The 26,554-nt window shown below is 38.0% G+C and overlaps 1 protein-coding gene across 1 annotated transcript; it reads right to left on the bottom strand.

The window, feature by feature from the left end:
* Positions 1-282: 282 nt before the first annotated feature.
* On the bottom strand, positions 283-26,554 carry LOC134157313 (uncharacterized). Its single transcript, XM_062606130.1, has 28 exons — positions 26,513-26,554; positions 25,497-25,692; positions 23,161-23,297; positions 22,788-22,879; positions 20,874-20,982; positions 20,406-20,432; positions 19,979-20,017; positions 19,079-19,123; positions 17,379-17,420; positions 16,359-16,400; positions 15,449-15,484; positions 14,544-14,579; positions 13,195-13,233; positions 12,532-12,549; positions 11,967-12,002; positions 11,189-11,227; positions 10,259-10,288; positions 8,982-9,014; positions 4,572-4,601; positions 4,293-4,325; positions 3,679-3,720; positions 2,704-2,736; positions 1,101-1,139; positions 945-983; positions 733-768; positions 581-616; positions 435-464; positions 283-294 (listed from the first exon to the last, which is right to left on the bottom strand). The coding sequence occupies exons 1-28, from the start codon at positions 26,552-26,554 to the stop codon at positions 283-285; spliced, it is 1,368 nt and encodes a 455-aa protein (XP_062462114.1).

Here is a 26,554-nt window from a genome sequence, read left to right as displayed (position 1 = left end):
TTGCAAGGCCGCATCTAGCAGTGCAATATTTTCCCATCTACATGAAAAATACTCTGATGAAAATATACTAGAGAAAGCATACTCACATCATCACAAGCATTATCGTCTGAGTAACTTTGTGAATCCTAGAAGGACATTAAATACCAGTTATTTCCTCACAAAAATGGATGGTTAAAACTAAACTTTGTACTCTGCAAGACAGAATTGAGGCACGTGCAAACAGAAAGCTGAATTAAATTAAGTCCTTTATAAGGAAAATAGGGAGCCAAATACAACAGTTGCTTACAGGGAATGCTGAAAAAAACAAAACCAATCCAAACCAAAAAGAGCATAGAAACTGTTATGTTCTAGTACATCTTTGAGAAAGATTATGCAGGGACTACAATGATTAGCACAAAATAATACATATCTAGAAGACAGAAAGAATTAGTTACCTGATTATCGTAATATGTGTCTGATCCACCCTTTAAAACAAACAAACCAAAATCAGAAGAAATTAGAATACGGTAAACCTGATTTTGGGTAGAGGCTAAAGCTTGTACGAAGCGATGAATAAGTAGGGAAATAGAGCATTACTTACTTGGCCACCTGAATAGCCTTGCGAGTAGGATCCACCCTTTAAAACAAACAAACCGAAATCAGAAGAAATTAGAATACGGGAAACCTGATTTTGGGTAGAGGCTAAAGCTTGTACGAAGCGATGAATAAGTAGGGAAATAGAGCATTACTTACTTGGCCACCTGAATAGCCTTGTGAGTAGGATCCACCCTGTAAAAACAAACAAATATAAACCCTATTTCAGAAGAAACTGTGGTTTTATTTGGGGGCTGTAAAGTTGGAATTACCTGGGATTCCTTTGAGCAAATACAACTTTCTGGATATCTATACAGCTTTATCAGATATGATAAAAGTTCTTACCAGGAGAAAAATCAAGGTCTACCTACCTGGTTGCCACCATAACTTTGTGAGGATGGTGATCCACCCTGCCAACAAAAACAAATAGAATTAATATTACAATGTTGTAAATCAGATATTGATAATCCCTTTTGGAACCTGTGAAGTAAAACCTCAGTGGGAGGAAATAATAATCTAGTACTTACTTGGCTACCATCATAGGTTTGTAAGGAGTATGATCCACCCTGTGAAAACAAAACAGCAACAGGTAATGCTAGAGACCTGAATATGACCAGCAGCTTTATCGGGTTGCTGAATTCTTTCTATGTAAATGGAATTTCTAGGCTGAAAACCCCTTCCTTTTCAAGAGAGTGAGATGCAGGTTAGAGCTGGGGAACCTCTGCAAGAGTCTATACCCTCATGAGCAAGGAAACTGTATTCTGGATTAGACCTGCTTAAAAAGTTTTTACCGATGGATAATAAAGAGCTGCCTACCTGACCACTCTGTGATCCATCCTGTAAATGAGACAAAAATAGGTGTGCTTTTGACACTTGCTGGTTGGCTATGGCTTATTTTTAATGAAAGCTATGATTCTTTCTAAGAAAGAGTAAGGAGCAGAGGCAGCTATGCGATACAGATATGATGTCTAATGTAGTGAGTATAGATCACCAATAGTGCAAAGGTAAATTCTACATAATACCTATGCCAAGGAGCTACAAACTTTTAGCTTTAAGTAATGCCTAGCACACAGATGAGTTTCATTCTGAATAGTCTCTAGAGAATGTATCTTTTTTTCTTCTGTGGAAAACATAACTTCTACAACTGGAATGAAAAATTCCCCTGGTAGCATTATTACACAGAAAGCTGTGAGACGTCAAATACAGTGGCCTTGAGGAAAAGGTTTAAAATAAAGCACTCGGTATGTTTCAACATGCCCTCTTTAGAAGGGGGATGTAAATTCTCCAAGTGAAATCAAAAGAGATATTTGTAGAAGCATTAGTGACAAAAGTGCATAAGAACAGTGAGATCCTGAGCTACTGAAGAGTGGGATATTTGCCAGTCACTAAAATGGGGCTCAGACGTCATCCAGAAGAGGCAAAGGAAAATGAAATGAGAAGTATTGTCTGTCAGTGTTCTAACAGTTTTTAGTACAAAATTTAAGTGTTGCCTTTAGTCTTGGAAAGAAATAGTTCTTCTTTATTTAAAAAAATAGCTATTATAAAAAAACATACTAATGTACCTACATCATATATTATTCTTTCAAGTTATGTACAGTGTATTGTGAATACTGTATATTCCATACCACATATTATAGCAACATTTATGTTGTTTGTATATTTATCAATATATTTAGATTGCTAATACAATGAATGGATCTCATTTTTCTATTTCTTCTGAAAAATCAGCAAGAATCAAGAGAAGTGTGAATAAAAAAAAAAAGAACAGATCATCTATTGCTGTTTTCTTCATAATTTCTAACATTTACAGAGATTGTTTCTTTAAACATAGTAGACATCTTTTAGGATAGTGCTTTTTAGAGATCCAGCACCAAAAGTTTCAGCTTTCCAGAATCTGGCCTTAGTATCCTATAGAGCTAGACATTTCACAGACATAATGCTAGGAAAAGGGGAGAACAGCCACCAAGCCCATGTGATATTCCTGTGTATAGGAAGACAGTAAGTGCTAATCTCGTAATTGGTAAAATTACATGGATTTACAGTCTATGAATCAGAAGCTGGTTCCAATTGAGTTAGTGGCAAAAATGATTTTGAATGTGTCTTAAAAATCAGAGAAGGAAAAGCATTTACCTGGTGGCAGGGATTGCTGTCATAGGAGACCCCCTGTTAAAAAATAAACCAAAAGGTAAATGTCACAACTGTCATTTTCTTGCAGAGTAGTCAGCTTTCTTCAAACTTCTATGTGAGAATTAATGGAATAAATCTCTACATAAAACTTTACAGAGGGTGAGTTTAATTGCATTTAACCCTTTAAGTCTGTGACTTTACCCTCTGTCACTCCCATACCCACATAGTCACAAGCACCAAGACATATGCACACATATGATCAAAGGAGGACTACTGTGTGCCATATGGAAAGCAAGGTAGGCTGGCAGCTGAATGATACAGACTCTCGGTATCATTCTAGTTCCTCTTGATTGCTAAAGGTAAATTGTTTTGTTGGGTTGGTTTGGACAGTCCATTTAGGAATCAACAGTTACAGCTGTGTGACCATCTACTTCAGAATCACAATAGATTCACCCATCATAGATCTTAGGCAAGGCTACTGCCCAACAATCATAGAAGCAGCTTGGTTGGAAAAAAAACTTTAAAATCATCAAATCCAACCATTCCCCCAGCATTGAAGACACTGTCTTTACACTGTGTGGGCATACAGAAGTTGAAATGGAACCAGGATGAAAACTACTAATGCAATTCTTAATCCATAGGAGCCACTCTTTAATCTTAACACTTTCTGTAGGAAGTAAATGGGCCAACATCCAAAAATCATTCCCAAGAAAAGTTTTTGCCTCTTTACTGAGAAGATACATGAAACATTACTTGGCCATCTTTTGTGTGTAACACTATATGGTGAGAAGCCACTTCATTTTGGTTACAATGACCAACAATATCAGTGCTTCTTGATCTCTGTGCTAGAAGATTCCATGTAAGAATGAAACCAAAAGATTTCAACTAATAAAAATTAGCTAACTTATTGGAAAATATGTTACTACTACAAACAAAGCTAGGTCTAGTTTTCAGATAGTGTGGAGAAAGAGGACTTACTTGTCCACAACCGTTGCTGCCGCCTGAGTAACCAGATCCACCCTGTTGGAAAAAAGAAAACGAGTTAAAAAAGAGCAGCTCAGTAATCCAAATATTCCTTTTCTTCATTTCAAATACAAAAAAAATGTTGGAAAGGGCTTTAGCTGCCTGACCACTTTCTAAGAAAACCAGGCACATCCTAGTGAGTGTTTTATTATGAAGTACTTCCCTAAGTGGGAAGGACATGTATCAATAACCCTATAGTTAGCAGACCCATATGAATAAAGTTCACAATGTCTAATGAGACCTTACTATACTGTTTCAAGAAAAAAACCATAAAATTCTTGATATATAAAGGAACATCAGGTGTGTTGTATACTAACTGGTGTATTTACCAGGCCATAGGAAATGCTATCTTGAGGCTGATATCCCTGTAACAAAGGCATGAATTCAGTTGTAAACAAAGCTGCTTGCCCTATTGGGCAATCTTCTAGAATAGAATTTTAGGTATTTTTTAGAATAGAAAATGTTCTATCAAATTTATAATTGTGAGAGCTTGCTGAGTGCTTTTGCAGGGCCATGGCACTCCCCTTGCTACAGTGCTGCGTTCTGACTGGTGAAGGGCAGATACCTACCAGGTTGTAGGAAACACTTTGAGGTCGGGAGCCCTGTAAGAAAAACAAGAACTCAGCTGTAAGTAGACCTGTAGTCTCAGCAGAGCTTTAACAGAACAGCCCATTTCGCACTAACAGTTCCTCTGTGCTCAGTTCTTTTTCCTTCACTCAGTGGCACAAACCAAAACCAAGGACCACTCAGCAACACCAGGAAGGAAAAACCCCAGACAAATCCCAAAGCCCATTTGCAAGGCAGGATCCTAGAGAAAAGCTCACTGCATTTCAGGAAAGAAGTCTCACCTGGCCAGAGTATTGGCTGCTTTGAGGAGTCTGTAAAAAAGAGAAGGTAATTAACACCTTGACAAGAGGCTTCTATAGAGAGCATCATGTTTATGAAAGTATAGCTGCACAAGGGTTTCCCAGAAAGGCTCGTCCTGAGCCACAGGAGACAGAACAGGCTGCTGGCATCTGTGCAGCAAATAGGTTGCCCTATTCTCAGTGAAAGCCTTGAAACACATTGAGGTGCAACTGCCAAAGGAAATACCGAAAACCTGCCAATGGTGCTGGTCACACAGAGGGGTCAGTGAAGAACTTCCCATGGAACAGCCAGTTTGCTTCCCTGGCCATAAGAACTGCTACTGCCCCAGGAACTTGGCCCACACTAGAACAAGGACATGTGCTTACTCTCCTTTTGTAAGGCATGCAGTCTGCATTAGGAAGAGCAAACAACTACATCCTAAAGCTGTGTGGGGCAGTATGAAGAGCCCAGACCTCCTCCTGGCCCTCGCAATGATGCTGAGTGCAAGGATTTCATGTGCTGGGATTTCAGATAAGGAAGTATTTTGAGTGTGAAAATAGAGCTGTCCAGGGAAAACATCCTTAAAAGCTGCAATTGTGTGAGCTTGCTGAGTGCTTTTGCAGTGCTATGGCACTCCACTTGCTCCAATGCTGTGTTCTGACTGGTGATGGGCAGATACTTACCAGGGTGTAGGAAACACTTTGAGGTCGGGAGCCCTGTAAGAAAGACAAGAACTCAGCCGTAAGTAAAGCTGTAGTCTCAGCAGAGCTGCAACAGAACAGCCCATTTCCACTAACAGTTCCTCTGTGCTCTGTTCTTTTTTCCCTCAAGGTAACTCAGTGGCACAAACCAAAACCAACGACCACTCAGCAACACCAAAAAGGAAAAATCCCAGCCAAACCCCAAAGCCCATTTGTAAAGAAGAGCTTAGAGAAAAGCTCACTGCATTTCAGGAAAGAAATCTCACCTGGCCAGAGTACTGGCTGCTTTGGGGACCCTATGAAAAGAGAACCGTCATTCAAAATTGGAATTGTGAATGATTGCCAAAGTGCTTTTGCAGTGCCATGGCACTCCACTTGCTACAGTTCTGTATTCTGACTGGTACTGACAGATGCTTACCTGGCTGTATGAAACACTTTGAGGCCGGGATCCCTGTAAGAAAGGAATTAGTGATTCATAATTATTGTATTGATGAAGTAGATGCCTCTCTCAATCTTGTCTCTTTGCGAGCAAAACCCCCCAGAATACAACAGAGAATGTACAGTCTTCGTTGCTTTACTGGAGTTATTCTAATCTTAATTCTGGATGAATATCTGATCACACAGTATTTATCAAATGACAATCACAGAGTATTTTTATGTCCATCTCAGGTGGGACTCTACTATTATAATGGTTTCCCAGCACATTCAAGGGACACAGTATTTTCTCATTGTGTTTCTTTTGTCTGCTGTTCTCAGACATTGGGCTTAGATGGCTAATTGTAAGTGAATCTTAGAGTCACAGACTAGTGTGGGTTGAAAGGGACCTTAAAGCTCATACAGTTCCAACCCCCTGCCATGCGCAGGGACACCTTCCACTAGAGCAGGTTGCTCCAAGCCCCGTCCAACCTGGCCTTGTATGAGGCATCTACAACTTTTGATTTCCTGTGCTTGTATTATTGGGCCAGATATGCACAATTCCCTTCCTCTGAGGGAAAATAAAGGTGAAAAATAATTTGAAAAAATTAAGAAAGAATCTGACAAAAAGATAAAGATTCATAAAATGGAAACAATGCAATTAAAAGTAGCAGGTCAAATGAATCAGTCAAGGATGCCAGTACTGTGGGTAACTATACGCTGCTGAAGCAATCTGCCTTCACCAGAATGTCAAATAAATGCAGGTGCTCCATGTACATTCAGACCTGAGCAACAGCTTTCTGGGAGGGTTATGAAGTCAGGGATTACTAAAAAGAATTGGAATTATCTTGTGTATTTCTGCCTTCTGACATGAAGATCCTGACAAAATTCAGAGTTATCTTAGGGCTGCTTTAATTCACACAGAAATGGTAAAGGGAGGTGAACATTCATCATCTGCAGGCTTAAAGACCAAATCTTCCTGCATCTAAGGACCTAAGCCAATATTCTTCAGCTCCTCAACACTGTTTCTCTGTACTGGGACCAAAGGAGACAGCAAAAAACTTACTGTAAATTTGCTTGCAACATGTAAACAAACTAGAACAACAGCAAACAGACTATACCATAAAGTTTGAGGTTCCATACACATATAAAATATCAGACAGCAACAGTAACTCATACTTCTGACAGATATCCATTACAAACACAACTGTCACTTTAACAAATAAAGATTTGAAATGAATTCAGATTTGTTCTTTCTGAAGAGATCAGTAAAATTTGGGGTAAAAAAATTACATATTTCCTGCCCTTTGCAGTGTCATGGCACTGCGCTGGCTCATGTGCTGTGTTCTGACAGATACTTACCAGGCTGTAGGAAACACTTTGAGGTCGGAAGCCCTGTAAGAAAAACAAGAACTCAGCTGTAAACAAAGCTGTACTCTCAGCAGAGATACAACAGAACAGCCCATTTCCACTAACAGTTCCTCTGTGCTCAGTTCTTTTTCCTTCATGTTAAATCAGTGACACAAACCAAAACCAAGGACCACTCACAAACACCGAGAAGGAAAAAGCCCAGACAAACCCCAAAGCCCGTTTGCAAGGCAGGATCCTAGAGAAAAGCTCACTGCATTTCAGGAAAGAAATCTCACCTGTCCAGAGTATTGGCTGCTTTGAGGAGTCTGTAAAAAAGAGAAGGTAATTAACACCTTGACAAGAGGCTTCTATAAGTAGCATACTATTTATGAAAGTATAGCTGCACAAGGATTTCCCAGAAAGGCATATCCTGAGAAAGCAGACAGAACAGGCTGCTGGCATTTGTGCAGCAAATAGGTTGCCCTATTCTCAGTGAAAGCACTGAATCAATTTTAGATGCAACTGCCAAAGGAAACATCAAAAACCTGCCAGTGGTGCTGGTCACACAGAAGTCAGTGAAGAACTTCCTACGGAATAGCCAGTTTGCTTTCCTGGACATAAGAACTGCTACTGCCCCAAGAACTTGGCCCACACTAGGATAAGGACATGTGGTTAATACCCTTTTGTAAGGGATCTAGCCTGCATTAGGAAGAGCAAGCAACTACATCCTAAAGCTGTGCGGGGCAGTATGAAGAGCCCAGACTTCCGCCCGGCCCTTGCAGTGATGCTGAGTGCAATGATTTCATGTGCTGGGATTCCAGATAAGAAAGTATTTTCAGTGTGAGAGTACACATATTCACATGAATTGCCCTTGAAAGTTGCCACTGTGAGAGCCTGCTGAGTGCTTTTGCAGTGCTATGGCACTCCACTTGCTCCAATGCTGGTTTTGGACAGGTGACGGGCAGATACTTACCAGGGTATAGGAAATACTTTGAGGCCGGGAGACCTGTAAGAAAGACAAGAATTCAGCTGTAAACAAAGCTGTACTCTCAGAAGAGGTACAACAGCTAAGCTCATTTCCACTTATAGTTCCTCGATGCTCAATTCTTTTTCCTTCATGTTAACTTAGTGGCACAAACCAAAACCAAGGACCACTCAGCAACACCAAGAAGGAAAAACACCAGCCAAATCCCAAGGCCCATTTGCAAGGCAGGATCCTAGAGAAAAGCTCACTGCGTTTCAGGAAAGAAATCTCACCTGTCCAGAGTATTGGCTGCTTTGAGGAGTCTGTAAAAAAGAGAAGGTAATTAACACCTTGATAAGAGGCTTCTATAAGTAGCATACTATTTATGAAAGTATAGCTGCACAAGGGTTTCCCAGAAAGGCATATCCTGAGAAAGCAGACAGAACAGGCTGCTGGCATCTGTGCAGCAAATAGGTTGCCCTATTCTCAGTGAAAGCACTGAATCAATTTGAGATGCAACTGCCAAAGGAAACATCAAAAACCTGCCAGTGGTGCTGGTCACACAGAGGGGTCAGTGAAGAATTTCCTGTGGAACGGCCAGTTTGCTTCCCTGGCCATAAGAACTGCTACTGCCCCAGGAACTTGGCCACACTAGAACAAGGACATGTGCTTACTCCCCTTTTGTAAGGGAGCCAGCCTGTGTTAGGAAAAGCAAGCAACTACATCCTAAAGCTGTGCAGGGCAGTATGAAGAGCCCAGACTTCCTCCTGGCCTTCACAGTGATGCTGAGTGCAATGATTTCATATGCTGAGATTCCAGATAAGAAAGTAGCACATGGATAAAGTTTGAGTGAGAGAATTCATATGTTCATATAAAATGTCCTTCAAACTTAGAACTGTGAGAGCTTGCTGAGTGCTTTTGCAGTGCTATGGCACTCCAGTGCTACAGTGCCGTGCTCTGACTGGCGATGGGCAGATGCTTACCAGGCTGTAGGAAACACTTTGAGGTCGGGAGCCCTGTAAGAAAGACAAGAACTCAGCCGTAAGTAAAGCTGTAGTCTCAGCAGAGCTGCAACAGAACAGCCCATTTCCACTAACAGCTCTTCTGTATATAGAATATATATCTGAGTATATACAATGTGCTCAGTTCTTTTTCCTTCATGTTAACTTGGTAGCACAAATCAAAACCAAGGACCACTCACAAAAACCAAGAAGAAAAAAAAACCCAGACAAACCCCAAAGCCCATTAGCAAAGCAGGATCCTAGAGAAAAGCTCACTGCATTTCAGGAAAGAAATCTCACCTGTCCAGAGTATTGGCTGCTTTGGGGAGTCTGTAAAAAAGAGAATGTAATTAACACCTTGACAAGAGGCTTCTATAGAGAGCATCATGTTTATGAAAGTATAGTTGCGCAAGGGTTTCCCAGAAAGGCATATCCTGAGAAAGCAGACAGAACAGGCTGCTGGCATCTGTGCAGCAAATATTCTATTTGCTATTCTCAGTGAAAGCATTGAATCAATTTGAGATGCAACTGGCAAAGGAAACATCAAAAACCTGCCAATGGTGCTGGTCACACAGAGGGGTCAGTGAAGAATTTCCTATGGAACAGCCAGTTTGCTTCCCTGGCCATAAGAACTGCTACTGCCCCAGGAACTTGGCCCACATTAGGACAAGGACATGTGCTTACTCCCCTTTTGTAAGGGATCCAGCCTGTGTTAGGAAAAGCAAGCAACTACATCTTAAAGCTCTGTGGGGCAGTATGAAGAGCCCAGACCTCCTCCTGGCCCTTGCAGTGATGCTGAGTGCAATGATTTCATGTGCTGGGATTCCAGATAAGAAAGTATTTTGAGTGTGAAAATACAGATGTTCAGGAAAACATCCTTCAAAGTTTCCATTGTGAGAGCTTGCTGAGTGCTTTTGCAGGGCCATGGCACTCCCCTTGCTATAGTGCTGTGCTCTGACTGGTGAAGGGCAGATACTTACCAGGCTGTAAGAAACACTTTGAGGTCGGGAGCCCTGTAAGAAAGACAAGAACTCAGCCGTAAGTAAAGCTGTAGTCTCAGCAGAGCTGCAACAGAACAGCCCATTTCCACTAACAGTTCCTCTATGCTCAGTTCTTTTTCCTTCACTCAGTGGCACAAACCAAAACCAAGGACCACTCAGCAACACCAGGAAGGAAAAACCCCAGCCAAACCCCAAATCCCATTTGCAAGGCAGGACCCCTAGAGAAAAGCTCATTGCACTTCAGGAAAGAAATCTCACCTGGCCAGAGTATTGGCTGCTTTGGGGAGTCTGTAAAAAAGAGAAGGTAATTAACACCTTGACAAGAGGCTTCTATAGAGAGCATCATGTTTATGAAAGTATAGTTGCGCAAGGTTTTCCCAGAAAGGCTTGTCCTGAGCCAAAGCAGCCAGGGCAGGCTGCTGGCATCTGTGCAGCAAATAGGTTGCCCTATTCTAAAGTGAAAGTCTTGAATCAGTTTCAGATGCAGACTCCCAACCTTTTGCATTTGATTGTTAGTGCTGTTGAGTACTTGTTTCCCGGGCTTTGGTCCCTAGAAGTCATACCTACCCTTCTGAAACACATCTTCCTGGCTGCATATAGTGGTACAGATAATATTGACAAACATTTGTCATTTTTTCTTTTTGTCTGCCTCCAAATAGAAGGAATTCTGAATAACCTTTGTACCTGAGCTCATACTACGATTGTGTTCCTCTGCAACAATTTCTGTTATCATTATGGTAGTATTTGTTAAATCACACACTTGGTTTCCATATAAGTAGCTTTGTCTGCATGGTTTTAGTAAGGCCGAAAGACATTGCATGCAGGTTTGACTTTATGATTCTCCATTGTTCACAATATGGATAAGCAACTATGTGAGATCTAATATACAGGGGATCTGAATCTACTAGTATATGATTTATGGTGTGATACTGAGCCTAGAATCACTTACTCTCAGTGCCATGACTTTTATGCCCCTTTCAGAGGACACACTGAGTGGAATGCAGACATTCCACTTCAACTGACCACAAATGGAAATACACTTATGAGCATTTCAATCAAAAATAATTGAACAACAGTACCAGGTAATAATTTTATGAACAAAACCCCAGAAAAATAGAAGTAGCTGCACCCTGTGAAATACATTTGAACATGTAGGAAATAAGTGATTTCCAAGCTGGGGAAACTTACCAGAACGTAGGTACTGCTGCTTTGTGGTCTTGGTGCACTCTACATAGGGACCAAAAAATGGTTATTTACTTTTAAAAGAAATTTCTTCTGTAATAACACTTTTTAAGAAGCAACTCTATCCTTATATCTAATAGATGGTAGGATCTAATGTTATACATTTTGCAAACAATGATGTTCAATAAACATATTTCAGCTGTGGTAACTTGCTACTGATCTTTCAGTGGAAGTGAGAACACATTACAGTTTGAAGAACTATCATATGCAGGAAGGAAAGCCTAAACTCTGAAGAATGGTAGGTAGGTTAAAATTGCAAAGGACCCAGAAAAAACACTCCTGAGTGATAGCCATAATACTAAACTAGTTGTTTACATTTTAAAAATAGACTGTTTAAGTGAACATGGAACTGTTCAGGTTAGGATTTATGCATATTTGATTTAATAGTGAATAACATTCAAACTTAAGTTCTAGAATTCCATGCATCTTGCTGAGTAGACTGAGATGATTAAATTTCGCAGATTTTGAGAGTACTATGGAATGAGCATACAGAGGTTTTCATATTTCTTGGCTGTGGAAAACATGCAATGGTCTTTAATCAGCAGCCAAGTACAATACCACTTTGCTGTAACCATAGAACCCCCCTACTCCACCACTGTAGTCTATGGATATCTAAGATACCCATAAGGTATTCATATTTAGTCATTCACAAAGAGATGAATCATTAGTTTATTGACACAGGGCTTCAGTCGAAACTTGAGCATAATGGAGAAAGAATGTCTACCTGTATAACGACCCTAGCAGCAGAACTTCCCAAACTCTGAAAGAAAAAATAAATCAAAACCCCACATCAGATAACAGAATTTGACTTGTTTAAATGGAGTGCAGTTAAACAGAAAACACAAAGTTGTACTGGTTTGCTTGGGAGAATAAAGGGAAAGATTGTATATGCAATATATTGAGCATTAAAGTGCTAACACCCAGCAATAAACTAGTTATTTTTTTATCCTCAGCTCTCTACTAAGTAATTTTCTGCATTTGCGTCTGGTTCTATTGCAGTTTCTGGTGAGAGCAGCAGAGCAGAGGCTATGCCCTCTTTACACAACCAGTGAGCTTGGCTTAAGATATGGTGAGTGAAGGTTAAGACACTATCAACCCTCCGACTTGGCTCACTGTCATCTGCACTGGACATATATCACCACACAAACTAATTCAATTACTGATTTAGGCACTTGTTTGCTGTACTTGGTGGCAAGAGGGTAAAAGGGTAGCAGACACCACCCTGAGGCAACTGGTTTGATCCCATAAGAACCACATTCCTATTATAGAAATAATAAAAGTCTGCTTACCTGGGGATAGGTGTGACGCTACAAATGAAAGAAAACAACCTTTAGTTATTTTGTACAACAGCTTGTCCAACAGAACATTGCAGCAGAAAAAGGGCCCTATCTTTTGGATACAATACACAACCAAATGTGAAAGAAAGATATAGGAAGGACAGTATAGGACAAATGGATTATAATCGTCACTCAGGTTAGAACAATAAGATGCTTGATTAGAAACTAGGCATCAGAAAAACATATTATCAAGTGTTTCATCACACAAACTTTCTTTAACCATCTTCAGGCTAAATTTAATTTTGACTGACTGTGTGAGTTCCAAGTGAGCAGAGTGGAAATTGAACAGTTTAAAAATGAGAGTAAAAGTGAATTGCAATAGATACAGAAAAAAAAACAATCAAACTATTCAGGAACAGAGATTGTATGCATTGAGAGACCTGTTATCTGCAGCTAATCCAGTATCTCTGCAAGTACTTACAGCAATCATAGAACCATGAGTTTTGTAGCTATCTTAATACTGGCTTTCCCTGAAGATAACTATGCACCTAGGGTAAACTATGCCTGCCAAGGGCTGTCTCCATACACCAGGAACCTTTCTGACAAAGTAAGCCTGTAGGTATTTCAAAGCTTTTTGAGTCAGAACTTTGAGTAGTGTAGAGAAAAAGTGCTTACCACAGGTGGAAAAGGGTTGCTGTTGGCCACCACCACAACCTACAGAGGAATAAGAGAAAGCTGCTTATTCATCATAGAGTTTACTTTGATAGTTCAATATGTTAGGAAAAAGAAGAATACAGAGTTCTCTAAATTTACAAACTCTAATAATAATGCTATGTATGATCACTTTTATAAAATACTATTTTTATAAACTCATTCAATGCACATTACCAATCAAAAAAGACTATATATGTATATACAAGAGTATAAGGAGGTAAAACACTTGCTCTCAGTCACACAAGAACTCAGCTGTATAGGCAGGAGCAGGATTTCATGTATTGTACCAAACCCACTGGCCTATATTGTGTGTCCTTTTTGATCTTCAACTTTCCACCTCAAAATGGAAGAGCAATTTCTTTTCTCTTTATTCAGCATTATGCTAAAAAAAAAGGCTTCGTATTGAGTCCATTCAAAAAAATGAAGCCAAATGCAGTAGTAGTAACTTCTGTAAAGGTTTTAATATTGTCTAATTGGAAGCTTCTCTTCCCACCTTATTTTAATTTTTTTGACTGAAAACAGTTTGTATTATCCAGTGGTGTAAAAAAGGAAGAGGAGAGTTAGTGCTATCAGAAGAATTCTAGTATAAACCAGGGAGAAGTATTATGCTTTTAAAAGTAGCTATTACAAAAAATAATCTATCAGGATGTTTTGAATTCTTAGAACAATGGGAAATTAAATAAAAAACTAGATCTGTGAGGACATGAATGGGTACATTACGTTTACACAATGGTGTACATACACCATAGAATTAGCCCTGCACTCCTGGGGGCTGAACTGAGAGGAACAGTTGATGTAAATATTATCAGTCAAATACAGTAATATGAATTCTATTCATTTCACTTGCTTTGAGCCACACTCATTCTCCAGCCCCATCTAAATAATAACTGCATAACCTATAACCTTTAAAGTCCTCATTACCTCACAATCACTATGCTAACTCTTTAAAAGCAAGTCAACATAAACATGTATGGATTTTATTTTACATACAGTTAAGTCAACTACCAACAAAAGCCACCACAGCACAGCTAGTTAGCATAAAGAATCTAAGAGCCAAACTGATTTAAATCATATGACTCAGTCTGGGTTAAAACCTTGAGAAGCCTTAGAATGATGGAATGGTTTTGGTTGGAAAGGACCTTAAGATCATCCAGTTCCAACCTTCTGCCATGGGCAGTGTCGCCTCATGACCACGTCATCCAAGGCTCTGTCCAGCTGGTAAAAGGAACTGTAGCACCACTGAAATAAAAGGAGTAATGCCAAGCTATCTCTAAGTATGTTTCCCCTTTGAATTGAAAAGGAGAGCTTACCTTCTTACTGGACTCTGAACTGCTTGAAGGCACAGACTGTAAAGAATACAGAACCCATTTGTTACTTAGGTAAGTGTATGACAAATTAATTACAGCACTAGGTAAGCGTATGACAAATTAATTACAGCACTATTTGTCACAAGAATGTTAGAGCTAACATAATTTCCCTAAAATACCAAGCAAAATAAGATTCTGATGAAAAATATTTAAGTATTGGCAATTAATAAATGAAAGACTGAAAGAAATTGCCTGGTTTAATTTTTTCCTACAAGCCCCAGTTATTTTGTGAGCTTCCCACAGCACTGTGTAAGAGCTGCAAATGCTTCATCCAACATCCAATTGGGAATTTGTTTATAATAAACTCTTGGTAGAAACAAATTAATCTCTTCTACCATCATCAAAACAGAAACCAACCCAAACTCCATTCCACTCAAACTGAAAAGCCTACTGTTGAAATGTGAACTTGAATAAATGGGATGTGCCATGAGAAATGTGTTAAAAGAAGCATAAAATAATCTGCAGCAAAGTTTTGCATTTCAGCAAATCATGTATACAATTGCATAGGCAAAATCCACAAAATACACTTTTAATTCATTGTAACTATCAATGAAAGCACTGACTTTTGGAAAATCATAATAAAAGTAACTGGTGTTTATTCACAGAACAAATATGGAGTTTCTGTGCAAACCAGAAGTAAATAACTTCTAACAAAGCTGATATTACAACATGAATTAAGCATATAATTCGTCTGTTGAAGTTATTTCCATTATTACTTAACCATTTGGATACAGTGCTCCTTTATCCCCTTCCATGAACTTAATTACTATTTGGTAAAAGTTTGGCATTACTGCTTGGTTTCTGAATAGCTTAGGAAGCTGAAAACATGTTGAAAAGCACATAGTTACCAGGCCATAGGAAATACCATTGCTGGAGGGTGCACTCTGAAATAAAACCAGAAATCAGGTATATATTTACATAATGATTTGTTAATTATATAGATAAGTCATCACTTCTTTTTTCTTAGAGGATATACACTTCAAATCAAACTGATTTTATCTCTATGTAAATAAATCTAGGGCAGTAGTAAAGTAGACAGAACTTGCTTAAACGCAACTGAAGAAAAGATTTTCCAACATTCTACTGCAGTCATAAGATTAATGTTGCTCTATCACAAATACAGTTTACACTTACATAGTAAGCAAAGGTGAAATATATTTAACGTTTAGGAATTAACATATCTAATGATTTATTTAAAGTTAAGCATATCATTAAGTAGTTTCTTTGCTACAGTTTCAGTTTCTAACAGATATTTGACAGTGTTTTCTTACTTGCTTTTATGGTTTTAAAAATGGGAAATATGTCAGGTTTTGAAATAAACCTGTTTTCAGGTGAAAATGAAATAACTGAGATTGACAATAGAAATTACTTATTAAAAAATCATTTGATTAATACACAAAGATTGCAAATAGAAACCCAAATAGTATTGCACAATATGCAATAGCCAAAGACAATTACTCTTATCGGACAAAGAGCATTATGCAGTTAGGAATTCTGACATTTTAGTAAGCTGACAAATTAGGCATTTATAACAGGCAATGAGTACCAACTGTAACATAAATTATTACTTTCTGAGGAAGTGAGTGCAACACCTTTTAATTTTGGTTTTTAACCTCAGAATAATACCTCAGCCTACCACCAGTTTCCTTAGTATATTTAGGAAGAATAATGTAACTCTGCAGACGTGAACAAAAAATTTTCAGTAAGGAGATGAGCACAGCATTCGACAACCAGTAAACACATATATAACCAACTTACATCTCTACAGGCTTGTTGACTATAGGCATCAGCAGCACCCCCCTAAAAACAAAATGAAATTAGTTATTTCTCTTCTGTAATTGCTTAAAGGCACACTTCAGACACCAGGCAAAATAGCCCCTTGTATATTCATGATTATTTAGTGGTACTCAGGAAACATTTTAAAACAGACACTGTCAAGACATTTATTAGAAATAAATGATCAAGATTTAATGTAAAGATTGTGATTCAAACTTATCATCTATGTCATGTGTATGTACATATATATGTAACAATCAGGAAGTGGAAACTTGAAAGAAATAAGAATTAACACCTCCCTGACTGGCACCAGTCAATCAACTATAAAATAGCAAGGTCCAGCATAAGTACTGATAGCTCCTTCTTTGAAGGAAATCCCACTTATTAATACCATCAATGGTCCCCCTCCGAACTGTAACTTTGTTGTTCTTTGCAAACACACAATAGACATTGTGATGAATTTTACAGCTTACAGAATGACAGGAATGGTTTACATTTTTGGAAACATTGTCCTTGTTGGAGCTGTGTCATCCTCATTTTTCTAATTGGAAGTGGCAACTGACAGTGCTTACCTATGACTAGCTCATTTTTGTTTACTTACTATACTATGAAAAAATAAGCAAAACCCTGTCATCGACATAGAAAGACTAAACTTGACTGTTTCAAGCTTTTTTTTGTCATTTTTTGTATTGAGTAGCAACTTAGAACATGCAGACCAATTTGCATCATTTTTATCTTGAGTAGATGTATGAGTGTAATGTCATGCATGGATCATGATTCCATGATCCATAGGTTTCCATTTAACTTTTTAACATCTCTGTTTGCCAAGTACTTCATAATACTGAATAAACTGTAATATTCATCTTCTTGCTCACTCCAGTATTTTCTACTTACAAAAGAAACTCCCACATGAACACTCATAAATAATGCAGTCGAAGGTTAGGAATTAGTATAAATATAGTTTATAGGGGACAAAAAAGCAAAAGTAAGAGAAGTGCTTACAGGGCCACATCCATTCTTGCTTATTGTGTAGACTACTGCATTCTGAAATAAAAACAGGAGTCAGTTATTTCCATGTAAAGAATAAAGGCGGGGCAGAAAAAAAGAGAAGCCCTACTGCTTACGGTGTGAAAAGTTGTACAATTGAGAATGTGTACGTGCAAACAGGGGATAAGCAAGCACAAAGGTTACCAGTTCACTGGCATCTGGCTGTATCAATTCTAAGTCAGTCATCATCTGGATCTTGTATAACTTTGCCATTGGTTGTACAACCTTTCAAAAGCTATAAGTTGTTTTACTAAATGGTCTGTATTTCAGAAAAAATAAACAACTTCATGCAGTTAAATGACAGGATGAGAAACCTAACTCTTAGGAAAGAGTATGTATCATATCTGAAGAAAATACAACAAAGAAAAATCAGTATTTAGTATATAGACATCAAAACAATTGGTATTCTCAGAGGCTGGTGATTCTGCTTACAAGTAGTGAAGACTGAACTAATGGAGTATTACCAGATAATTCATTAATAAGTAGTAAGAAATACATCTTTGAGAAGCTCAGTTCAAGAAACTGGAGACATACCAGAAAGCATCTGACAGTTCAAGTGCAAATAGGCATGTTATGGTAGTGGAGGTAATTAACTAGAACACAAGTATCCATTTCTGTGATTAAGGAAGTGAAAGCAATCGATGAGAGTGCAGACATACACTCCCCAGAAGCTTTAAAAGGCTAACTAGTCAGCGAAGTCCCTAAATTTTCAACTGCAAGTATAATCTGCTGTTAAAAGTGATACAGACATTATAGTGGAGCTTTAATATACACATGAGTATCTGGTGAAGTTTGGAGAAAATCTGTGGGGAAGTCAGTGAAACACATGCATAATTCCAAAACTATAAAAGAAATGATTTTATGGCTCTGTATTTTATAAATACCATAGAACCACAGAAAAATTTAGGTTGGAAAATACCTTTAAGATCATGGAGACCAACCATAGAGGGGTTGGAACTAGATCTTCAAGGTCCCTTCCAATCCAAACCATTCTATGATTTTATAATAATATATTTGGATTACAATACAAATGCTTATGCTTGCTTTATAAAATTATCATTCTCACTATGACAAATGGAAAAGAAATTATTCCATCTCTGCAGTTTCCTCTTTCTGAAAGGCACTGCACACAGTGAGGGGGTCCTTTTACTTCTTAGAATCATAGAATCATAGAAGGGTTTGGGTTGAAAAGATCATCCACTTCCAACCCCCTGCCATGGGCAGGGACATCTCACACTTATTGTTTCTATATGCAAAGGCTTCAGATCACAGGGAACACTCCTAGGGGTCAGCAACAAACCAGCTTGACTGAATGCACAGAGTGTTTGCTGTATACACAGGTAGGAATCCCCTAGGAAGATGGAAGGAATCTTTCTGCAAAAGGGTCAAGTTAAAGCTTGATAAAAACATTTAATGTGTGAGATCAGAGATGGTGAAGCTTTTTGTAGTTAAGAATACTGACAGCAATCTACTGAATTCAACAGAGTGTAGGAAGCTGAACCTAGTCCATGTACTGGACACACAGTTCAATGGAACAATAACTCATTCTGCATTAGCTAGCAGAGGTGGTATTTCAGTACAGTATTAGATCACCTGAGAACGCTGTAGTTACAGAGTTTTAGTCGTTTGAGGTTACTGGAAGTTAGAACTCTTACCGGACTGCCTGAATAGCTGCTCTGAGAGGAACTGGAAGGTCCAACCTGGAAAGAAACCAAAATGCTATTTATTATTTTGCAGAAAATTGATTTTTAGCTTATTTTTAGATTTTTTTTTATGAAAGAAAGATCTACCTAGTGGGAAAAGGAGCAACATACAAGATAGTCTTCTCTGACTTCATTATATCAACTGATACTATTGAAATTATCTCAGAGATCTTTAAAGTTCTCTGAATTTTTAATCAAATAATCAAAAGTTAAAATCAAATAATCAAAACTATACCAAAACAGCTGGCATAAATCAACATAATTCAGTTGCTTGCACCCTTTTTTATCTGGCCTCATATACTTGATGTGCATCATTGAGGAGGAGATCTACACTGTCAAGATCATTAAAAAGTATATGAAAACTTTTTAGTGGTATGACTATCTAATCACTGAACACTGTGGCATGTAGGGCATATTTGCTGGGAGAAAGAAAAGAAGAAAAAGAGGTTTCTTCTCTTAGCTGCCAGTGATAGCTTTCAGAAAAATAAAATCAAATACTTGAATTCTATAAGTAGATGATGATTTGCAAAAGGCAAGTTTTCAGAGCTGTTGCAATAAGTGGTCTTTAAAAGCAAGCAAGCACTATGACTAAAAAGGGAAGACAGAAGAAAGGAAACTTCTCTTAGAAAGTTACTCCAAATCAGCTCAAGAGAACTGGCAGGAGGAAATGGGAACAAGGTTGATGACCATTTAGGAAGTTTGGGACTTTCATCAACCAAGGTAAATTGCCAAATAGAAAAATTAATTGTGCAACAAGATGGATAAAGATTTGAGTAGAAGCAGGTTTTGACTGGCTCTTGAGGTCTTGAGCAATTAGCAGTGTTTCAATGTCTTTGGAGAAAGAATACTTACCATGACGCATCCGCCTTGTGTTGTGTAAGTCCCCCCAAGCTGCAAGAAAATACAGGTTCCAGTTACTGTTTATTGACTGGTGTATAAGTACTACACTATTTTAAACAGTAAATCAACTGAATGCACATTCATGTCTGAATGAAGGAGTCAAGTGTTTCATTGCTTACAATACCTCACACATTGTAACAATCCGACCCAAGAACTGACATTAAGTAATTAAAAATTAATTATTAACTAATTTAACTAATTAATTAACTAATTAAAAATTAATTCAAAACTGCATACAAGAATATAGGCAGAAATGAGATCTTACTAGGAAAGTAATTTAAATGGGACAATATAACTTTTTGTGCTATAACCATGAAACAACTGGGCCAGTATGACAGGAATTCTAAAAACTGGGAAATTGAAGAAAAACTGCTCTTACCTTCTTACATTCTAGTGCTATCATAACCTGTTGGGGGGAAAGAGCAGAAATTATTTACTGCGGAAAAAAAAAAAAAGCAACTTATTATAGGAAACAGGAGAGAGAGACAAAATCAAGGTACTCACTCTTGGTTAGATCACGAGATGACATAAATCAGTATTGCTACAGCCAAGAACCAATACTGTATATTTGAACAGACTTTCTTTGCTTTAGCTGCCAGTCATGTTTAAGATGTTTCATATAAGCATAATTCTTGGCTAAAGAGTAACCAAACTCATTTCTAAGAATATGCTACACAGCTCTTGTTCCAGTGACTGAGGCTTCAGATGGGTGTACTATGCTTTAGATTAGCATAGTACACCACAAGTATAATTGAGTTATCCTGATGACCAATTTGGTTTTCTTTGTCTTTATGCTATGGATTGTTTTAAGAACTAGATTGTTAGTTTCCTTTCACTCAAAACATACCTTCCTTTTACTTTTTCCTGTCCCATTAATTGACTCAGAATGTGTAGGTGTGAGAGTTTTGCTTTGAATTCCAACCCAGAATTTCTCTAGATCTTGAACAACAGTTGCACTGGAGAGAGAACAAAATAACCATTATCTTTCTATCAAATTATTTCAATATAAATTACCAATGAACTCTCTTCCCTCCTCTGCCCCCAGCCAAGAAAATCCACTGTTTTGATTTTAAGAGTGTGCAGTCCAAAACTGAAAAGAACATCATCATTTCCCAGAACGCTTCGCTTTCCCAGTTACTGTGTTATCATCCAGAACTATTTTGAAGATAAATAAAACAGATGCTGAGAAGGAGCAGAATGGGCACTATTTCAAGAAGCATTGACTTCAGTGAGGCTTATCAGATCAAATGTCCATAACAATTGTCACACCTCTTTCCTGCGCTGACAAGCTCTATGATCACGAACTGATTTTCACGGCATTAATGACAGGAAATGACTGTGGTTTTAAATTTTGTTCTTTTGCCCTTTTTTGTTTTCCTCAAGATTTAATGAAGCAAGGCCCCTATTGTAAATCTATGCTCAAACAGTATTGAGATCAAATATTTAGATATTTTCCAATTACATCAAACATGCATTTTTGTAGATCAGGTGATATTTTTACAAGCATCAGATCTGCAAGAATAGGAGCTCTGAACATAGGATAAATCTGTCTTCTATTTGCAACAATTAGTTCATGGATTGTAAACTTAAATTTGTCTTACAAGCATTTACATCAAACTACTGTTCTGCTGTTCAAAATGAAAAAAGCTTTAACTAATTAGTTCGAACTTCACGTACTCACTTAGTTATATTCATATTGCTACCCCTGTAATTAAAGAGGCCAAAGTGTAAAAACTGGTTACTCAAAGATCCATTAATAACATTATTTACATATATTAACATCTGTAGGACAGTGTTCATTTTATATTATTATAATAATTGATAATATAAATTTATATAAGCATTTATATAAATTTATATACACATTTATATAAATGTATATATTTATGGAAATATAAATATGTTTATTATTATACCTTAAAATGGAAAAATGTTTTGAGAGTAGCCCTGAGGAGAAAGACTTGGGGGTGCTGATGAGAAGCTCAACATGACCTGCCAGTGTGTATTTGCAGCTCAGAAAGCCAACTGTATCCTGGTCTGCATCAAAAGGACCATGAGTAGCAGGCTGAAGGAGGTGATCCTGCTCCTCTACTCTGCTCTCGTGAGACCTCACTTGGAGTATTGTGTGCGGTTCTGGGGCCCCTAACACAACAGAGAGATCAGAGGCGGCCACAGAGATGCTCTGAGAGCTAGAGCACCTCTCCTAGGAATACAGGCTGAAAGAGTTCAGGTTGTTCTCTTCAGGAGAAGAGAAGGCTCCAGGGAGACCTTAGAGCTGCTCCAGTGCCCAAAGGGGGCCTACAAGGATGCTGGAGAAGGATTTTTGACAGGGCCTGTAGGGACAGGACAAAGAGGAATGGCTTTAACCTGCCAGAGGGAGGATTGAGATGAGCACTTAGGCAGAAGTTCTTCCCTGTGAGGGCACTGAGGCCCTTGCACAGGGTGCTGCCCCATCCCTGGCAGTGTTCAAGGCCAGGTTGGACACAGGGGCTTGGAGCAACCTGCTCTAGTGAAAGGTGTCCCTACCCATGGCAGGGGGTTAGAACTGGATGAGCATTAGGGGTTTTCAACCCAAACCATTCCATGATTCTATGATTTTATGTTATTTAATGGATACAGTGGAAAGTTACAGCAAACTATGAAAACCCCACAATTGCGGCAAGACAAGAACATCAGCAAGAGCAACACAAACCAATGTCAAAATAATCCATAGAAATAAAATTTCAAGGAAGAAAAAGAAAAAATGTAAACAATTATTTACATAAATTGAAGATCTTTAACACCATGGGGAGCAATCCATGTTGTTGTAACTTTCTGTTTCACATCTGAATTGGCATGACTTACTGCTGAATTCTGCAATTAAAAACAAATACATATAATTATATAAGATACAAAAGTGACTTTTTTTGTCTCTTGAGGGAAGACTGATGTCCTCCTAAAAAGCGCCACATAGATTCTATGAGATTCATTCCACATGCAGAACATACATGTATTTCTTTTGCAAGTCTAAATTTTTTAACTCTATTAATGAAATAACTTTGCTACAAAAAATGCTCACTACTTCTGTCAATTCTGATTAAAATATTTAAAAGGAAACTAAGCTCAAGTAAGTATTCCAAAAACTGAACACGTACCGTCACGTTATGACACTCCATGCCTTTAGTGTTTGGATCTGTAATTTTAAATGTACCAACAGGAACATCTCCATCTATTTCTCGAGCTTGTAGATTAAATCCTTTAAACCCAACATCTTGAAGTGCTTCCAGAGTCACTGTGAAAACAGACATTTTGAGAAATTTAAGTTTCACACACAACTAAAAGCTCTTAAATGTTTCACAACTGATTTCCCTCACTGCAAAGCACAAGACTGCATGTAGAAAAAGTGCTTTAAAAGTTGTTCAGCTTTTAAAAATGTTAATAATCAGGGAAATGGCAAGAAAGAAAAAGGAAGAAATTTGGAGAGGCATTTCTGTTTAAAGTAACATGAAATATCTAATTTAGTGGCAATTTTAGAAGTAACCCTGCCCTACTGAATGACTGCAACTGTCTCATTAATCTCATTTGCTCCACATTCATACTCCGAATACAAGCCAATGGCCCTGCTGACCAAAAGGTTATTTTCTGTCTAATTAGGCCTACGGAGTCAAAAAAGCTACAGAGAATTACATTTCTTTCCACATCTGTTTGAACAGAAAAGATTAACTTTTGCCTAATGCTGAATTGCAAGACCCCTTTTTTTTATGTGCTATAACTGGAAAAAGAGGAACCAGAGAGTTTGGCTCTCATTTTCTCTATTAAATATGAAAAATTAGTGATTATGAGCTTCTCAATTTGACTTCTCAATTTTGTTACTGAAGGAGCTCAGAAGACTGTGGAAGAGAACAGTTTGTGCATATCCCAGTTAAAAGTAAATTTAAACAGGCATAACCAAATTTGTTAGGATCTATCATAAACTTGCTCTGCTAATGCCAATATTAAGCACTTTCACAAATACAATCAGAGTAATGGGTTTATGCCCAAATCTATGTGTAGTCATTAAAAATAAGGACAGACAGACTAGGAATGGCACAGAAGACAAGGCAAGGCTCAATCATTCCTTGACAATAACACCTCCATAATTAGCCTTCCCATTTGTCATCAAATTTCAGTCCTAATTCACCAATTTTTCACAGGTCTCATAGGAGGGATGACATCAACAGCTTAGACACACTGTTAAATCAAGCACAAATGCAACTGCAAAAGTGTTGGGACATGACATGCCACAAGTGAAACTGCAGTGAACTCAACTGGGGGGTAACAATGTAGATCCCTGAGACCAGGTACTGGACACTTTACAATCTGAAGCAATAAAAAGTAGTGCTAAAGCAAGAAAGGCATGGTTAAAAGAAAAAGGGGGAGAAAAAAGGTTATTAACATTTGGGATTCAGTATTTTTGTCATGGTAAATCCCATACAAAATCACAGAAGAATCTGTCTATACTTAAATCCAGCCATTCAACATTTTGCTGGCAATACTCTTTAAAAAATAGCTACCAAAGAGTCCTCCCATCCTTGTAGGAGCTATTCACATGTTTTTCCAAGAATGGAAGCTGTAATAGGACACTTCTCCATTCTTCTCCCTACATACCACCCTCTGTGGAAGCACATCCATGCTACCGGGCTTAGGTAAAACAGAATGTGAACTAGGCAATAGCATTAATGAATAATGCTCTTTTTCAGCTACTGAGATAGAAGAATAGGTATGTGACAGGTTACAACTCCCACTTCCATGCTTCTAGCAAATGGCTAGAAAAAGCAGCATTAACAAACCATTTAAAGTGTGATAGCACCATGAGATGGCATCATAGTATGGAGAAACAAGGCTGTCAGGGTGTTCCTTCCAGAGAGCAATTTTGGATTAAGAAGATAAATAGGTTGGTTTAAGCCACAATAGATCCACCTCCTGCAGTACGATAAAATCTGGGATGCAGCTCTTAGAAGTATGACTCAAAATGTCTCACTCTTGAGTTGTCTTATACTGCACCCTGAGATTTTATTTTCCTGTAAGATGACAGCATGTGAGCATCTACTGAGTAGGATCCCTTTGTATTGCAGAGGCCTGACACAACAGCAAATACTCATATACGAAGTTGAAGAGCAACTAATTATTAGTCTGGTTTGGCCAGTCATCATCCCATTTCATTTTAACTTTGTCATAAAGATCATAGCATAAAGTTAAAATAAATTTATTAGCCAAGGAAGATAAAAAAAGAGATATACATGTGTATATATATATATATATATAAAGGACACAATGTATAAACAAATATATACATATATATAAAACATTTTAAAAAAATTAGTATCTCTAGTATAGATGAATGAGATTTAAATAAAAAAATAAATGGAACTAAACTGAGAGGGAAATTGGGAGAATTTTGGTGAGAAGGGGGAATTCTGGGAGGGACAGATAAAAACGTAGATTTTTTTACCTTGGACTTCGTTTCCTGGCTCAAAGTTATCAAAAGATACAGCAATAATATAGGGTGGTGCAGATGTCTGTGGGACAGCTTCATAGTTTGGTAACAGAGAATCACAATCAATTGAGGTATTTGTCTGTGGAAAACCAAGGGTTCCGGGCAAAAATATCCCACAGAACAAAAAAACGAAGCTGGGGTGTCTCGTCATCTGTGAAATAAAAAGACAATATAGATTAAAGTGACTTCTTTTGAGTAGTTGCCATGTTTGACAAACAGCTGCTTTTCTCCAGGGTAGGAAACAGAACAAGACTAGAGAGCTGGGCTTTCATTGCATTCATGTCTTTTGAAGAAAATAAGTTAAACTAAACTGCCTATATACACTGGCAGAGCAGTGCAATATATGACACAAGTATTTCCATTTGAAAATACAATCTCTTGTTACACACATGCCAGCAATCCATGAACAGCCCTGTCTGCTGCATTATGGCTTTAGACTGGAAAAGGATTTAAACAAAAGTCCTCCTGGTTAAGCCAGCAGATTTAGCTCAGTCCCTTTGTTATTCAAGAGCTAAGACACAATCCTTGGTCTCTCAAACTGCTTTGTGTAGCTCTAACCATGATTAACATGGTCTCTTTTGACTGCTTTGCCTACTCCCACTTCCAAGAGACAACCAAGAAATCTATTGTTAAATGCCCCAGAGAACTCTTATAAGTTTTTAAAGATATTTGTTTCCTGAAGGACTTAACAAGATTTCTGCAAAGTCCTTCCTTTGGAACTTCTAAACAAGTTAAAACTACTAAATTGTTCAGCATGCTTCCTATAGGATAAGAATATTATACCCAGGACAGAAATTCACAGAAATAACTAAGAGGCAGAACTGAAGTCCAGTCTCCAAGGACTCTCAGTGGAAAGAAAATGTATTTTCTTAAATGAACTATAAATTCACTTGTAGCACTGACATTGATAGTAAACTGTTTCCAGGAAAGAAAAGAAACATTTCCCAGCAGTATTCTCAGGTGTCTAATACCAGATTTTCTGGCCCATTCTCAAAGTCTAAACATTCAACCAT

Source organism: Pezoporus occidentalis, unplaced genomic scaffold (assembly GCF_034315485.1).
Source record: "Pezoporus occidentalis ecotype Australia unplaced genomic scaffold, CSIRO_AGI_Poc_V1 ctg94, whole genome shotgun sequence".
Lineage (NCBI taxonomy): Eukaryota > Metazoa > Chordata > Aves > Psittaciformes > Psittacidae > Pezoporus > Pezoporus occidentalis.
This window is presented reverse-complemented; position numbering and strand designations above follow the sequence as displayed.